The sequence below is a fragment of the Schistocerca serialis genome, chromosome 4 (assembly GCF_023864345.2).
Source record: "Schistocerca serialis cubense isolate TAMUIC-IGC-003099 chromosome 4, iqSchSeri2.2, whole genome shotgun sequence".
NCBI classification, from domain to species: Eukaryota; Metazoa; Arthropoda; class Insecta; order Orthoptera; family Acrididae; genus Schistocerca; species Schistocerca serialis.
Window position 1 is genome coordinate 365,073,935 of NC_064641.1, and position 18,136 is coordinate 365,092,070.

General features: G+C 41.4%; 1 protein-coding gene across 1 annotated transcript in view; it reads right to left on the reverse strand.

Moving 5' to 3' along the window:
- LOC126474166 (intermembrane lipid transfer protein VPS13D) overlaps positions 1 to 18,136 on the reverse strand; it is a 525,388-nt gene that overhangs the window by 76,535 nt on the left and 430,717 nt on the right. The window contains exon 56 of the mRNA XM_050101624.1: positions 17,496 to 17,692. Coding sequence (XP_049957581.1) covers positions 17,496 to 17,692 — 197 coding nt within the window. The remainder of the gene's footprint in view (positions 1 to 17,495; positions 17,693 to 18,136) is intronic.

The window sequence follows — 18,136 nt, forward strand, 5'->3', positions numbered from 1 at the left end:
AAGTTTCAGTGATGTGGATATGAATGTGTATTGAAATATAAAGTAGAAATCAGGAAGCAAAAAGAGTGGCACTCTTTTCCTAGAAGGCAGGCACAGCAGAAAACTATCAAACATTCTGCAAGATATTGATAAAGAGCTTCAAGATATTAGCATTGTCAACCCCGACGCAGTTATGAAAAATGTCCCTGTTGTAAAATCCCAAAAGTTCATGCTATAACAAAATGATTTCATAGTCTGTATTATGCATATGAATGACATAGCAAAGAATGAGTGAGATGCTTGTCTGAGATCTCTACAGAACTTTTTAAAAATTAATGAATGTAGAAATGCTATAGTCATTATGATGCCATCCAGGCATGTTTTAATTCACAACTCTTGTGTAAATAAAAAAATTAGAAATACAAACATAGAAATTAGGAAGCTATGCTTCCAGCACACAAATTATGATGTATTAAAGGTAGGTGAACTGAGCAGAAACCTGCACACTAGACATAGTACACACTAGATATGGAATGAATCTCAGTTATGAAGGGAATACATTTTCATGTAACAAAATCAATGTGGTAATGAACTACAGACTCCCACAGAGTGAAACATTTGATATTAATGTTGCATTTTTAAGAACAAAAATACAGCTCCTGGTTTTGGGGAAGGTACAAAGGACAAATGTTTTCTTGTGCCTGATTCCATTCTACATGAAAGCTAGTAAGGAGGATCACCAACCCATATGATTTGGTCCACAAGTAACGAATCTTTGAAAGACTGCACTGAATTTCAGACCCCTGAAAATACCAGAGCCCACTGGAAAGACATTTTAGATGTTTTAGTTTGTAAAAATAACTCTTCTGAGTCATTATGCATACAAAATCAATGCACAGAACTTTTATCTGTTCTCAATTGTAATTACAACCTTGCAGAATCAAAATTTGCAGAAAATATCTATATTTATTATCAGACTATTTAGTCTGTAAGAAAGAATTTTTTGGTATTAGACCTATTTCTGCTTTAACTCTATTTGATTCTGTATTTATAACTCTGTACTCCAGCCTGACAAGTGGGGGTGGGGGGAGAGTGGGAAGTGGGGTGCTATTGGTAAAATACCAGGAACCCAAGCCTCATGGGGGCAACCAAGTCTCTCAAGGGTTTGGATCCTCCAGGTGCTAAGCTAGTAAATGCCACACTAATATTGTAAAATAATGTAGAAAAAAACAGATTGCTACTTACTGTAAAGAAGACATGTCAAGTTTCAGACATGCATAATTAAAAAACACTCACACTAAGCTTTTGGCCACAGCCCTTGTCAGTAAAACACACACACACACACACACACACACACACACACACACACACACACACACACACACAAAAAAAAGCAAGTACAACTCATGCACACATTATTGCCAACTCCAGCATCTCGAGCCGGAATTCCGTGTCATGTGAGATGCAAATAGCAACCTGGAGGAGGTGGAGAAGAGAATGGCAGTAGTATATGGGTGCGGAGACACACAAATGCTGTCTGGTAGAGTGTGCAGGGCCTGCACTACCAAAATGTACACAGCCTGGAGGTTGTTGGGCAGAGAGGTGGGGGAAAAGGGAGCAAAAAAGGAGAGGAGTGAGGGAAGATGGGCTTATGCATTGGCAGAGGGCTGCAAATAAACAGGGTGGGAGAATGATAGGATGAAGGGGGCAGGGGCTGTTGGCCAGAGGGTGTGGCGATAGCATGTTACCATAGGTTGAGACCAGGGTAATTACAGGAGTGGAGAATGTATTGCACGGATAACTCCTACATGCACAGTTAAGAAAAGTTGCTGGTGGACGGAAGGATACAGATGGCCAGTGTAGTGAAGCAGCCATTGAAATCAGATGTGTCATGTTCAGCTGCATATTGCACTACAGGGTGGTCTACCTTGCTCTTGGCCACAGTTTGGCAGTAGATGTTCATCCTGATGGAAAGCTGGTTGATAATCATATCATTATAAAAATCTGTGCAATGACTGCAGCACAGCTGGTAAATGAACACCTTTTCAGGAGGGGTGGGTAGAATCTTGGGCAGAACATCCCTCATGTCAGGGTATGAAGATAGGTAATCAAAGCCCTGGTGAAGGATGTGGTTCAATTGTTCTAGACCAGGGTGGTACTGGATGATGAAGGGGTAACAGTCTTTTGTGGCTGGTTCTTGGGGGTGTGAGGGGAAATGGTGTGGGAGAACTGTTTGCAGACTAGGTCTGGGGGTAATGCCTGTCTGTGAAGGTGTCTGTGAATTTTTGTAACTGCAGCTATGCTGTCCCTCAGTGGCCAGGCTACGCAGGAGGGATTTTTTGTTGTGAAAGGATGACAGCTGTCAAAATGCAGATACTATTAGAGGTTGGTGGGTTTAATGTGCAGATAAAGCCATCAGAGAGGGGGAGGTCAACATCTAGGACAGGGTACACTGGGCTGAGGAGGACCACATGAAGCAGATGGGAGATGAAGTGTTGACGTTGTGAATGAATGAAGACAGTGTGTATTGCCCATGAGTCCAGATCATGAAGATGATATCAATGAATCTGATCAATGAACCTGAACCAGACTAGATGTTTTGTGTTTAGGGAGACTAGGAAGAGCTCCTCTAGATGGCCCATAAAAAGGTTGGCAAAGGAGGATGCCACGTGGGTGTCCTTGTCTGAGGTTTATGATACTTACTTTCAAATGAGAAGTAGTTGTGGGTTATAACAAAGTTAATAAAGTGTATGAGGAATGAGGTAGTGGGTAGTAATTGGTGACTTTGATGTGGGAGGCTAGATCATGGGAAGTTGTTGGTCAGTGAGCAATGGGGCATCCAGAATTGTTGGGTCTGTGGGTCTTGGGGAGCATGTAGAAGTTGGGTGTGCTGGGTGTCACAGGGGTGAGGAAGGAAATGGATTCAGGGAAGATGTTCTGGGAAGGGTATATGGTTTTAAGCAGGAATTGGAGTTTGTGTTGGACTTCTGGGATGGGATCATACTGGCAGAGTTTACAGATGGAGGAGTTAGATAATTGTCAGAGACCTTCTGCCAGGTAGTCACTGTGATTCGGGACAATAGTGGTGGAATCTTTGTCTGCAGCTGGGATGATTAGGTCAGGATTTGTTTTGAGGTTGTGTATGGCTGCTCTTTCTTCTACTAAAAGGTTGGTGTTCTGAGGAAGGGGGCAGGAAGATGAGGCTAAGTTCAAGGTATGGTTATGTGATTTTTTTTTTGGGGCGGGGGGGGGGGGGGGGGGGGGGGGGGGCGGGAGATCACAGTTGGATGGTGATATGAACTGTAGGAGAGAGGGTTCAATGTTCTTCAAGTTTTTACCACCATCTAACTGTAAACCTCACCCCCCCCTCCCCCCCCCCCCCCTCATCTAACCACCTGTTGGTCACCTGCAAGGAATTCCTTACCTCCAAGCTAGCCTCACCATCCTTCCCAAGTTCCTTCCTCAGAAGACCAACCCTTCAGTAGAAGAAAGAACAGCCATACACAGCCTCAAAACAAATCCTGACCTCATTATCCTAGGTCAGACAAGAGATTTACCCCCGTTCTTATGAATCACAGTGACTACCTGAAAGAAGGCCTCCACCAATTATCTGACTCCTACACCTATAAACTCTGCCAGAGTATTCCCATCCCACAAGCCCAACACAAACTCCAATCCCAGCTTAAAGCCTCAAAAGCCTCAGACCCTTCCCAGTACATCTGCCATGAATCCATTTCCCTCCTCACCCCTATGACACCCCTCACAATCAACTCCTACATGCTCCTCTAAATCCACTAACCCAACAACCCTGGATGCCCCATTCTGGCTGGTTACTGTGTCTCCACTGAAAGAGTTCTGGTGCTCACAGACCAACAACTTCAACTGAATGCCCGTAATTTAGCCTTCCATGACAAAGACGCCTACCACTTCCTTTACTGATTCTCCACCATTACCACCCCTTTACATCCTGGATCCCTTCTTGTCACTGTTGACACAACTTCCCTATACACAACCATCCCTAATGCCCATGGTCTTACAGCTATTGAACACTATGTTTGCCAATATCCTTCAGACTCTAAAACCACCACCTCATTCCTCATACACCTTACTAACTTTATTCTAACACACAACTACTTCCCATTTGAAGAGAAGGTGCATAAACATATATGCAGCACAGCCATGGGCACCCACACAGCATCCTCCTACGCCAACCTTTTTATGGGGCATCTAGAGGAGACCTTCCTAGCCTCCCAGAACACCAAACACATGGTCTGGTCTAGGTTCACTGATGATATCTTTATGATCTGGACTCAGGCCCAAGACATCTTATCTTCATTCCTTCACAACCTCAATGCTTTCTCTCCCATCTGGTCCTCCTCATCCCAGAGTGCCACATTCCTAGATGTTGATTCCTCCTCTCTGATGGCTTCATCTGCATATTAAACCCACCAACCACCAACAGTGTCTGCATTTTGATAGCTGTTATCCCCTTCACACCAAAATACACCCCCCTCCTCCCCCCCCCCCAACATAACCTGGCCACCCGGGGGCAATATAGCTGCAGTGACAAAAATTCCCATGATCAGTAGGCAGTGACAAAAATTCCCATGCCCAGTATGCTGAGGGTCTCACCAAGGCCTTCACAGATAAACAATACTCCCAGACCTAGTCTGCAAACAGATCTCCTGTGCCATTATTTCCCCTCCCCCCCCCCAACCCCCCCCCCTCCCCCCCAGAAGCAGCCACAAAGGAGTGTCCCCTTCATCACCCAGTACCACATTGGACTGGGACAACTGAACCACATCCTTTCCCTGGGCTTTGATTAGATATCACCATGCCCTGAAATGAGGGACATCCAACCCAAGATACTTCCCACCCCTCCTAAAGCAGTGTTCTGTCACCCACCCAACCTCCACAACATCCTAGTCCATCCCTATGCCACTCCCAATCCCAACCCCTTGCACAAGGATCATAGCCGCATGGAAGGTCCAGGTGCAAAACCTGCCCAATCCACCCACCGAGCACTTCCTATTGCAGTCCTCTCACACCCACGAGAAGCCAGGACGCCTAGGAAAGCAGCTATGTCTTTTACCAGCTCTGCCACAATCATTGCACAGATTTTTGTATTGGTATTATTACTCGCAAGCTGTCCACAGGATGAATGCCAAACTTTGGCCAAGAGTAAAGTAGACCACCCTGCACCACAACATGCAGCTGAACATAACACATTTGATTTCAACGGCTGTTTCACTACCCAAACCATTTGGATCCTTCCCTCTACCACCAGCTTTTCTTAACCGAGCAGGGGGGAGTTATCATTATGACACATTCACCGCTTCTGTAATTACCCTGGTCTCAACCTATGGTAACATGCTGCCCCACACCCTCCGCCCAACAGTTTCCATCTCTCCTGTTTTCCATCTCTCCTGTCCTATCATTCTCCCACCCTGTTTATTTGCAGTCCTCTAACAATGCATCAGCCCATCTTTCCCCACTCCTCTCCTTTTTTGCTCCCTTTTCCCCACCTCTCTGCCCCACAACCTCCTGACACCACACCTGTTGGCAGCCTAGGCCATGCACACTCCATCAGACAGCATTAATCTATCTCCCCACCCATATCCTATATCCCTTCCCCTTCCCCACTCCCTCTTGCTTGCATCCCACCGTTTGATGTTGCATTCTGGCCCAAGATGCTGGAGTTGGTGGTTGTGTGTGCATGAGGTGTGCTTGATTTTGGGTGTGTGTGTGTGTGTGTGTGTGTGTGTGTGTGTGTGTGTGTGTAAGTGTGTGTGTGTGTGTGTGGTTTTTTTTTTTTACTGATGAAGGTAGTGATCGAAAGCTGTGAGTGTCTTTTAACTGATGAAGGCTGTGATCAAAAGCTGTATGTGGGTGTCTTTTAACTGTTCCTGTCTGTAGCTTGAAGTGTCTTCTTTACAGTAAGAAGCAGTCTGTCTTTTCCTACATTGCTGATATTCCTATCTGGAGTTTCCATTGTTTGATATTGTGTACTAATTTTTTATCATACAGTAAATAGAGGAACATTGCCCCAGCACCAGCACTGCTCATCTACTCTACATCTTTGATTTACACTTCAGTTCTTCCCTTTTATCATCTTTCAGAGAGATTGAATACAATTCTATTTTATGTTTAATCTTGCATGCACAATATTTTCTTTAGACATAATCCACTAATACCACCTTGTGTTGGAGTCCAAGAACCACTTTCTTTAAATATTGTCGGAAATCTTAACAAAATATTTTCCCAACAAATGTACCTGGCAACAGCTGTGAAATGTCATTATAATTTGGTAGGATTGACAACAACATTCAAATATAATGAACTTCATTCCAAGATGATTTTACACAAAATACATAGAAAATATCTTGCATGCAAGAGTACAAACAAAAAATATTTCTATGCATATATATGAGATGTTGTTGTGAAAGAACTGTAAAAGGAAGAAATGAAATGATGAGAAAGGGGTAACATTGATCATACTGATGCTTGGAAGTAAAGAGGTAATGTTCTTCTTTTGTTTATTCTAAGGACAATCAATTTACATGGGAACTCTCATTTTACTTTATGAGACATTATTTCTTTGTCAAAGAGGCTTGACCTTCAGGAGTCCATCTCAGTAAAACTGGAGAACTAAATAATGGCAATTTCCTCAGAATATTAAAACTATTGAATAACTATGATACAGTTCTTGCAAAACGCATTAGCAAAGTCAGAGACGGACAAGAAGCTATAAGCATTTACAAGCATATCATCTGTAAAGTGATACTCAGAACGAATTTATTGCTAGTTGTGCCCATAACCTCAGGAGTTCCATCCTGAAACAAAGAGAAAATGAGTTCTATTATTCAATTATTGTTGATGCAACTCCTGATTCAAATCATGTTGAAAAGACAACATTCATCCTGCATTATATTTACTTCTGTAAGGAAACTGATGCATATGAGATAAATGAATGGTTCTTGGAATTTGTAGATTATAATTAGAAAAGAGGACTTACTAGTGCACATTTAAATAGAATCAATACTTGTGAAATGCTCAATTCCTGATAGTGAATGCAGTGGACAACGTTATGATAACAGAATAACATGATAAGAAGCAATTGCCTGAGGCTACAGTTGCGTGTGTGAGTTGCATTTGCGTGCCTTAATGGCTGAAAGCTTTAATTGAGATTGCCTTTTTGTTGTGCCTATCTGTGACTCAGCACATGGTGAGTAGAAACTTTCCTTTTCATAATTTTTAAATTCCATCCTGGATTTTCCATTTCTTCAATGGAACCCTCTTGCAAAATTTTCTGTGTGTACTTGCCATTGGCTGATACAGAGCACATGCAGCCGAGAGTTGTCATGGAGAAGATACTTTCTTCAGAGGGATTCAGCATCTTTACAATCTGGTCATTTGCAGTCCACAATGATTGAAAATTCTGAAACTAGGTGTTGGAAGTTTTTTTTATTCCATGTCTGATTTCTGTAGGAGAGCTCGGGTTGAAGCTGTAAAACCAATTTCAGCTAACTTGGATAAAACTGCGGTTGCTTCTGAACTCTCAGAAGTTAATTTAATCAGCTACAACAGGTTCTGTGGCACGGGGTGTTTAGGATACGTGAGATGCTTCAACTGTTTAATCATGGCATCAATTTGGCTACAGTTGATGGTATCAATTGACTACAGAAAAAAAAGTCATTACAAACTCTAAATACTACCACTGATGTTGAAGTAATACACTTAGAGAGCTTATTAAATGACTTAAAATATTTTCACAAAAATTGAGGCACCATTCTCCCAGAATCTAAAGTTGTTACGGGGGCAATTTTGATTGATTCTGAATTTCCAGAGGTGCGGTGCTTTCTGAAATGTGTGGGAACACAAGGAAATGAGCAAGGATAGAACACTTCATATCATAGTGTTATTGGCACTAGACATTTTGTTAATGTAAAAGGCAGTATAATACTTAGCTTTTTTGTTTTAAAATGAAGTGAAGTAAGTTAAACCAATTTTTTAAAAAATTAAATGGCACTTCTACACATTTTACAATAATTCATTACTTAGTGACATCTGAAATGGAACTTGTAAGTTCATCAGTCGAATCAGTTTTCTCACTTGCCATTTAGATGTCGGTTGAGCTATCATCCAGTTCCTTATCTGTTGTGCTCTTGGTTTCCTGACAACTGTCTTCCTCGCTGCTTTTCAAAGCAATATTTATTACTATTCTTTCAATCGCCAACTCAATGAAAGTAACATGGCACTGGTATTCTTTCTCGATATTTTTTTCCTTTGTATTCGCACACTCATTCATCATTCATACGATTGGCGTATCAGTTCTTTAAAAGCTGCAGTAGGAAACTGGAGACATGGTTGTGATTACTCTGTATTTTACTACATTCCAAATGACTTTTTGATTGTAATAGAACATAACACAAGGCGTAACACAATAACTATTTCCAGTTTTCTGAAATAACAGAGGGCATGAACTTGAACATTTATCTTAATAAAGCAATGTCCAATAATGCATTTTTAAACTTGAACTGGGATGAAGAAAACTGTGTATTGTAATAATGGTGCTGGAAGGACTTCAAGGCAAAACGAGTATGAAATTCAGAGCGCATTCTTAGCAATGACACATCATGCAAGTGTGCTAGACACTGTTTTTCTTTCAATGAAATTTTTACAATTAAATACAATCAACATTGCGAATATATTTTAAAATGTTATTTCAATTTGTAGGCACATCAATCTATTCTTTTTGACTGAGAACATGTGGAAATCAGAAATGCGAATGCAGATAATATGATTGGAAAATATTTCATGCTTGAACCAGATAATTTGTAACATGTAACTGAGCTTAGTGCTGTTAATAATGGCTTGATGATATACTTGTGTATACTACCAGAGCTATTGCACCATGGAAAACTGTTAGTCTGCTTGAATTCCACTGGCAATATCTCATTCAATATACAGTACCTTAGTATAAACTGCATTTGTGAACTTAGGTTTAGTGTTTGACATGAAATTTTACACAGTCCAGTCACATTAACTGATCACTGCCTGTTTGATGTCAACGTGCAATAATCACTCACAGATGGCAGGCGGTTGCTATAGTAGTCGAGGGCACATTTTTAGCATGTTTGAGGGGGGTGGGAGAGGGGGGGGGATGAGGAAAACAGTGCAATCATTGTCACATTGTGAAAACAGAGCAACTTATCTAACATCCAAGAAGGCATGATCATTGGCTTTCTAGCCAAGGGTGGAGGCATTTCCAAGATGGCTAAGTTTTTTAACTGTTAATGAGCTGCCGTGGTTGAAGTATACCATGCATGGCCAAATGGCACTATCCAAAACTGGTGCCAAGGCAACTGTAGAGCACCATGAGCCATAGATGATGGGAGGAACAACGGCTGCAGAGATGTATATGGGTGAACTGACATGCAACTGTTGCACAACTGACCGACTAGATGAACCAAGAGGCTATCAACAGGGTCTCCTCAATGAGCATTCAATAAACATTGCTGCATATGGGCCTCCACAGCAGGCACCTGGCTCAAGTACCACTGCTGACTGCTACTCATTAGTGGCAAAGGTTGGAATTTGCATGCCAATACTGCAACTGGATGTCCACTGATTGGCAACAGGTGGGTTTTTCAGATGAATCATGTTTTATGTTCCATTGGCACACCCTGCAACAATCGTCAGGAGAGTTCAAACCAGAAGAGGGAGAATTATGGTCTGGGAAATGTTATCATGTCATTCCCTGGGTCGTGTATCACCACATTGGCACACCTACATGCATTTTGTTTTTCCTCAACACAATGGCATCCACAGGCTATCATTGGCACACCTACATGCATTTTGTTTTTCCTCAACACAATGGCATCTAGCAGCAGACAATGCAACATGTCACTCAGCTGATAATGTAGGTGCATGGTTTGAAGAGCAAGGGGGTGAGTTTACTGTACTCCTCTGGCCACCAAACTCCCCAGATTTAAACCCAATTAAGAACCTATGAGACCACTCCATCAGCCTGTTTGTAATATGGATCCTCAGTACCTTCAAGAACCTCACTGACACTCTTCCTGCATGCCCATGCTGCAAAAGGTGATTATTCAGTTTTTTTATAGGTGTTCACATTAATGTGACTTGGTTAAGTATTGATTTTTTATTTCATTCCAATAAGCATTTTTTGTGTGTCTGCAACACACCCCAAGTTAGGCTATGTTTAAAATAACAATAAAATTGGACTGCTATGTTTGGAGATGGGGCCAGTCCTGGCTCTCAGTGACCAACCAGAAGTCCTGTTAATCCTGCCACCACACTTCACTGATCTCCACTATATCTAACTTAAACTTCTCCATTTTCCCTTTCCAATTTTCTACCCTACCATCCCAATTAAGTGATCTAACATTCTACTCTCCAATCAATAGAATGTCAGTCCCCCACGATGACAACATGCACCAGAGTAGCCCTCACCCAGAGATCGCAATGGAGGACTGCTTTACCTGTGGAATATTTTACTCAAGAGGATGCCATCATTATCTAACCATACAGTAAAGCTGCATGTTCTTGGGAAAAGTAACAGATGTAATTTCCACTCGAAAAAATGGTTCAAACGGCTCTGAGCACTATGGGACTTAACTTCTAAGGTTATTAGTCCCCTAGAACTTAGAACTACTTAAACCTAACTAACCTAAGGACATCACACACATCGTGCCTGAGGCAGGATTCGAACCTGCAACCACAGCGGTCACGCGGTTCCAGACTGAAGCGCCTAGAGCCGCACGGCCACACCGGCCGGCACATCGAGGTCATGTTGGCTGATGTCACAAAAGTCAGATCAGTCATCCATATAGTTGCCCCTGCAACAACTGAAATGACTGCTGCTCCTCTTCAAGAACCACATGTTTGTCTGGGCTCTCCACAGATACCTTCTTGTTGCGGTTGAAGCTACTGTGTTGTTGAGGCATGTAAGCCAACCCATATTAGCTATATCTGTAGTTCATAGGAATTTATGTCAAATGAACATTTTCTTGAGTTGATGAGCAATGTTGGAAGAAAGGCATGGTACTCTTAAACAAGTTTCTGTTGCAGCTTTTTAGGCAGCCTCAAGGCAGTGAGCCTTGGTACTGTACAGGAATCATGGGGCAGGGAACTATCTTGATATTGTAAAAGAACTACTGAGGTCATACCACCTTATGGGATGTAATATGTCACTTAAATAACATTTCTTGAATGATCATTTGGACTTTTCCCTGGATAACCTTGATGCCATTAGAGATGAAAATGGGAGAATTTCTGAAATGGAAAAATGTTATAAAAGTAATTGAACTAACAATATTATGAAATGGATATAATACTACTTGCCATTTGGTAGTCCCTTACTTCCACCCACATATCCCCTTCCCTTTTCCCACCCCAGCACTACACAGCTTTCTATTTACCCACTTACCTTATTCCCTTCTCTACTCCCACCCCTCTCCCCAAAGCTCCCAACTGTGTTTAACAGCCCTACCACCACATCCCTCCATCCTCCCATAAGCAGCTCTACACCTTCTCCACCCATACCCTGCTATCCCCTTCTCCCCCCCCTTACCCCCCACTACCCATGCCAGTTTGCTTCTCCTATCTGGCACAGCTGCTGTCTACAGTCTCGCCATGGCAGCCAGTGAGAGTGATCATGTGCGTGTGAGTTGTGCTCATTTGAATATGTGTGTGTTTACTTTGGAAGACGGTCTTTTAGCTGAAAGCTTAAATTTACAGCAGCCTTTTCAATGTGTCTTTCTGCATCTCTGACTCCTCTATATGGTGAGTAACATTCTATTATTTCCATAATATTATTATTGTTATTCCCTTCTAATCCTTCCATTAATTGCAATATCACAGTGTTGTCCAACTACTGCTGGTCCTTACTAAGCAGCATTTCTGAGGCAAAGTACTGTGGGAAATCTGGAAGAATATATATTTAAGTATGATTATTTACTTTTCTTTACTCCAATGTTTCTCATTTCTTTGATTCCTTTGCACAGTGATAGACTTTTTGGCTGCTTGCATCTTGAAGTCTTGTTGCAAGAGGGGGTCATTTTACCAGACACATACAGGGTGTTTCTATCTTCATTATATGAAAATAACCATTAATTATGAAAAAAGGTACATAACCTGCAGAAATGTTTGATACAGCATTGAATGCAGTATATCTTCAAATTTTACTTAAAAATGTCCAATGTGGATAACTTTTGTAACATGACAAATGTTCCATCTGTACTTAATTCCCTGACACATTTTATGAAGCAAGTCTTGATGTATGGTGCCAGCTGCTTGCATTATCCATTGTCGCAGCTCGTCACTGCTTCCCAGAAGTGGAGGAACAAACATTTTTCTTAAATGTAATGCCATACACAGAAGTCCATTGGGGTTAAATCAGGTGATAGTGCCGGCCAGAATATTGTCCCATCACATCCAATCCAAGTCAGCACATTCCTACAGAGACACGTGACAAGTTCACGATGATAATGTGGTGGTGTGGTGCGCCATCTTGCTGGAAAATAAATTCTGTGTCCATATCCTGTTGTAATTGAGGCATTCAATAATGTTCAAGAACACCAAGGTATGATATGCCAGTCATAGTTTACTGAGAAAGAAAGGAAAGGACCATAAATCTTGTTACAACATACAGCACAAAAAAATTACCTTAGGCAAGTCCCATACATGGTCAGTTATGTGACACTGTTTCTGTTCAGCACATATGTGAACAATATGCCAATTTCCTTTACTGCAGGTATGTCACTGAACACAATTTTATTAACAAAATCATCTTCAGTCGCCATTTTGTTAAACATTTCTACACAAAACTCAACTTGTTTTCCTTTGTCACTTTCTCTTAAAGCTTGCAAAAGTTCCAATTTGTAATGTTTGAATGACAGTGACAGGGTTTTCTGTTTTACCTTCAGCACTGTAACACTAGGCATATTCATGTCTCATAGATTTACTGCTGCATCACAGAGTGCTGTCCGACCATGACCATGGTGATATATAGCCCAGCTTCGGTGAAATGACTGTACCAATTAATAAAGGTTTGTCTTTGAGGTGGTGGCGAGTGATATTTAGTCCTGAATTGTCTCTGATCTGTAGTAGCAGATTTGGATTCATGGAACCACAAGCACATGCTCTGCACCATTATATGACTCCATGATGACTGTTGAATTAGCTCATTTGTGCATGCCACAATATTATGTGCGAATAAAACTGAAGATATACTGCATTAAGTTCACTATCAAAGATTTCTGCAAGTTATTTACTTTTCTTCACAATTACACATTACTTTTGTATAACTAATTTATAAAAATTCTGTATAATTATTAAGCTGCTGTAAGAATTTGCAAACACAATTATTAAATGAAAACTGAGGTCAGTACAGAAATTCTTAAATTTGATCTGGATTCAGGGACCAACTATCTTCCAGAATATGTTCTTGTAATGGATTTTGTGTGTGTGAACAGTTATATCAAACAATTTCTCCATTTGCATCCTGTGAGTTACTGAAATGGATGCAATATGGGGTATTTCAGCATAGACCTTGTCTCCAATTGCTGTAACTTCCACATTGCAGGATGCTGAAACATCATAGGTATGTTCATTAATCAGTGCGCTGATGCAGTATGACCCGTGGTCTAGGGGTAGCGTCTTTGATTCATAATCAAAACGTCTTCGGTCCCGGGTTCGATCCGCGCCACTGCCTAAATTTTGATAAATAATCGGCATTGGCGGCCGAAGACTTCCGGCATAAGAAGTCAGCCTCATTCTGCCAACGGCCTTGTAAAAGAGGGCGGAGGAGCGGATAGAGGTTCAGGGCACTCTCTTGTCCTAGGGGTGGGAAATTGCCCCTAAAGGCGGAAGAATCAGCAATGATCAACGACATGAGGATGCAGAAGGCAATGGAAACCACTGCATTAAAGACACGTAATGTGTATCCACAGGACATGTGGCCTGTATCTGAAGAAGTGTCATGATGATCTCTCCATTGCCAAAAGATTCCGGAATAGTCCCCCATTCGGATCTCCGGGAGGGGACTGCCAAGGGGGAGGTTACCATGAAAAAAAGATTGAATAATCAACGAAAGGATAACATTCTACGAATTGGGGCGTGGAATGTCAGAAGCTTGAACGTGGTAGGGAAACTAGAAAATCTGAAAAGGGAAATGGAAAGGCTCAATCTAGATATAGTAGGGGTCAGTGAAGTGAAGTGGAAGGAAGACAAGGATTTCTGGTCAGATGAGTATCGGGTAATATCAACAGCAGCAGAAAATGGTGTAACAGGTGTAGGATTTGTTATGAATAGGAAGGTAGGGCAGAGGGCGTGTTACTGTGAACAGTTCAGTGACCGGGTTGTTCTAATCGGAATCGACAGCAGACCAACACCGACAACGATAGTTCAAAGAAAAGGTTACAGGAGAATATGGGCTTGGAACAAGGAATGAAAGAGGAGAAAGACTAATTGAGTTCTGTAACAAGTTTCAGCTAGCAATAGCGAATACCCTGTTCAAGAATTACAAGAGGAGGAGGTATACTTGGAAAAGGCCAGGAGATACGGGAAGATTTCAATTAGATTACATCACGGTCAGACAGAGATTCCGAAATCAAATACTGGATTGTAAGGCGTACCCGGGAGCAGATATAGACTCATATCACAATATAGTAGTGATGAAGAGTAGGCTGAAGTTCAAGACATTAGTCAGGAAGAATCAATATGCAAAGACGTGGGATACGGAAGTACTAAGGAATGACGAGATACGTTTGAAGTTCTCTAACGCTATAGATACAGCAATAAGGAATAGCGCAGTAGGCAGTACAGTTGGAGAAGAATGGACATCTCTAAAAAGGGCCATCACAGAAGTTGGGAAGGAAACATAGGTACAAAGAAGGTAGCTGTGAAGAAACCATGGGTAACAGAAGAAATACTTCAGTTGATTGATGAAAGGAGGAAGTACAAACATGTTCTGGGAAAATCAGGAATACAGAAATACAAGTCACTGAGGAATGAAATAAATAGGAAGTGCAGGGAAGCTAAGACGAAATGGCTGCATGAAAAATGTGAAGACATCGAAAAAGATATGATTGTCGGAAGGACAGACTCAGCACACAGGAAAGTCAAAACAACCTTTGGTGACATTAAAAGCAACGGTGGTAACATTAAGAGTGCAACGGGAATTCCACTGTTAAATACAGAGGAGAGAGCAGATAGGTGGAAAGAATACATTGAAAGCCTCTATGAGGGTGAAGATTTGTGATAGAAGAAGAAACAAGAGTCAATTTAGAAGAGATAGGGGATCCAGTATTAGAATCGGAATTTAAAAGAGCTTTGGAGGACTTACGGTCAAATAAGGCAGAAGGGATAGATAACATTCCATCAGAATTTCTAAAATCATTGGGGGAAGTGGCAACTAAACGACTATTCACGTTGGTGTGTAGAATATATGAGTCTGGCGATATACCATCTGACTTTCGGAAAAGCATCATCCACACAATTCCGAAGATGGCAAGAACTGACAAGTGCGAGAATTATCGCACAATCAGCTTAACAGCTCATGCAATGATGCTGCTTACAAAAATAATATACAGAAGAATGGAAAAGAAAATTGAGAATGCGCTAGGTGACGATCAGTTTGGCTTTAGGAAAAGCAACGGGACGAGAGAGGCAATTCTGACGTTACGGCTAATAATGGAAGCAAGGCTAAAGAAAAATCAAGACACTTTCATAGGATTTGTCGACCTGGAAAAAGCGTTCGACAATATAAAATGGTGCAAGCTGTTCAAGATTCTGAAAAAAGTAGGGGTAAGCTATAGGGAGAGACGGGTCATATACAATATGTACAACAACCAAGAGGGAATAATAAGAGTGAACAACCAAGAATGAAGTGCTCGTATTAAGAAGGGTGTAAGACAAGGCTGTAGCCTTTCGCCCCTACTCTTCAATCTGTACATCGAGGAAGCAATGATGGAAATAAGAGAAAGGTTCAGGAGTGGAATTAAAATACAAGGTGAAAGGATATCAATGATACGATTCGCTGATGACATTGCTATCCTGAGTGAAAGTGAAGAAGAATTAAATGATCTGCTGAACGGAATGAACAGTCTAATGAGTACACAGTATGGTTTGAGAGTAAATCGGAGAAAGACGAAGGTAATGAGAAGTAGTAGAAATGAGAACAGCGAGAAACTTAACATCAGGATTGATGGTCACGAAGTCAATGAAGTTAAGGAATTCTGCTACCTAGGCAGTAAAATAACCAATGACGGACGGAGCAAGGAGGACATCAAAAGCGGACTCACTACGGCAAAAAAGGCATTTGTGGCCAAGAGAAGTCTACTAATAACAAATACCGGCCTTAATTTGAGGAAGAAATTTCTGAGGATGTACGTCTGGAGTACAGCATTGTATGGTAGTGAAACATGGACTGTGGGAAAACCGGAACAGAAGAGAATCAAAGCATTTGAGATGTGGTGCTATAGATGAATGTTGAAAATTAGGTGGACTGATAAGGTAAGGAATGAGGAGGTTTCACGCAGAATCGGAGAGGAAAGGAATATGTGGAAAACACTGATAAGGAGAAGGGACAGGATGATAGGACATCTGCTAAGACATGAGGGAATGACTTCCATGGTACTAGAGGGAGCTGTAGAGGGCAAGAACTGTAGAGGAGGACAGAGATTGGAAAACGTCAAGCAAATAATTGACGACGTAGATTGCAAGTGCTACTCTGAGATGAAGAGGTTAGCACAGGAAAGGAATTCGTGGCGGGCCGCATCAAACCAGTCAGTAGGCTGATGAAAAAAAAAAAAATTGTAGTTCCACAGTCTGCCACCAGGTGAAAATAAACTGCCTTGACAGAAGAATGGGACACATCCCCAAGGAAGCTGCCTTAACAGAAGAGTGGGACACATCCCCAAGGAAAACAGTTCGGTAGCCAGTGTGAATAACTGGTGAGTCCAATATCGACCTATATGTCGGGAGTCTGACCTGTGTCAAACATGAACATTACACATGTCTGTTACCCTGCTTTCCATATGACAAAACCTGTACCATTTTTTGTTGTAAATATACCACTCCACCCCTATTATGTACGTAATGTGTTTCAAGTTGTTCATCATTGCCAGTTATTGTCAAATGTCAAAAGTGTGTGAATTCCTATGGGACCAAACTGTTGAGGTCATCAGTCCCTAGACTTACACACTACTTAAACTAAATTCTGCTAAGGACAACACACACACCCATGCCCGAGGGAGGATTCAAACCTCCGGCGGGAGCAGCCTCGCAGTCTGTGACATGGCGCCTCAAACTGCGCGATTACTACGCGCGACACCTGTTATTATTCTTGTCCAACAATGTCCCTGCTCCTTTGCAATTGTCAAGCAGTGCATTATTCTACACACATACGTGAGGTGTAATTCAAAGGCCACAAAGAAAACACAGTGGTAATATTACAAGTCTACCTAAAAGTTGCAGAATTCAGTACTTACGAGAATGTGATATGACTGCTTCTCCTTCAGATCACTTATTTGCAAGACAGTTGTGGGTCCATCCATGAGAACATTGACTGCCAAAAATCCAGAACCTGGGCGCAACTTTTGCCTGCCAACAGCCTGCTCTATAGGTATACCTGTAACTGTCAACTGATGACATACTGGCTGTGGTGGTCCCAGCACAACCTCATTCCCTAAAATAAGGAATGGAAATGGATTATTAATCTCCATATATATCTAGATAGGAAATGATTACCTACCATAAAGGCATAATTTACAGAAATTACACATTTTCAAGCAGGAACAAATCAATTAATTTGGTAAAAGGAGATATCAGAGTGTCTACAGCTGAATATGAGCAAAGTATTAAAGAGCTTTCCTCTGTATTAAGCAATGCTGTGGAAGATTTGTAAAACTGGTGGTATATTAAATGAATTATCCCACAATCAAAGTACAAGCTACTAAGCTACTGATAATTTGTTTCCTACTGTTGCTAATATTAAAACACAACAATTCAAGATGTTGATTTTGGACCTATTTAAGAACAACTTTACGCAAATTTTTAAAGTATATGAGTTAACCATCACATGAAGATCTACACCGACAGTGTCTTAAGAAGAAAAATAAAACCAGTACTA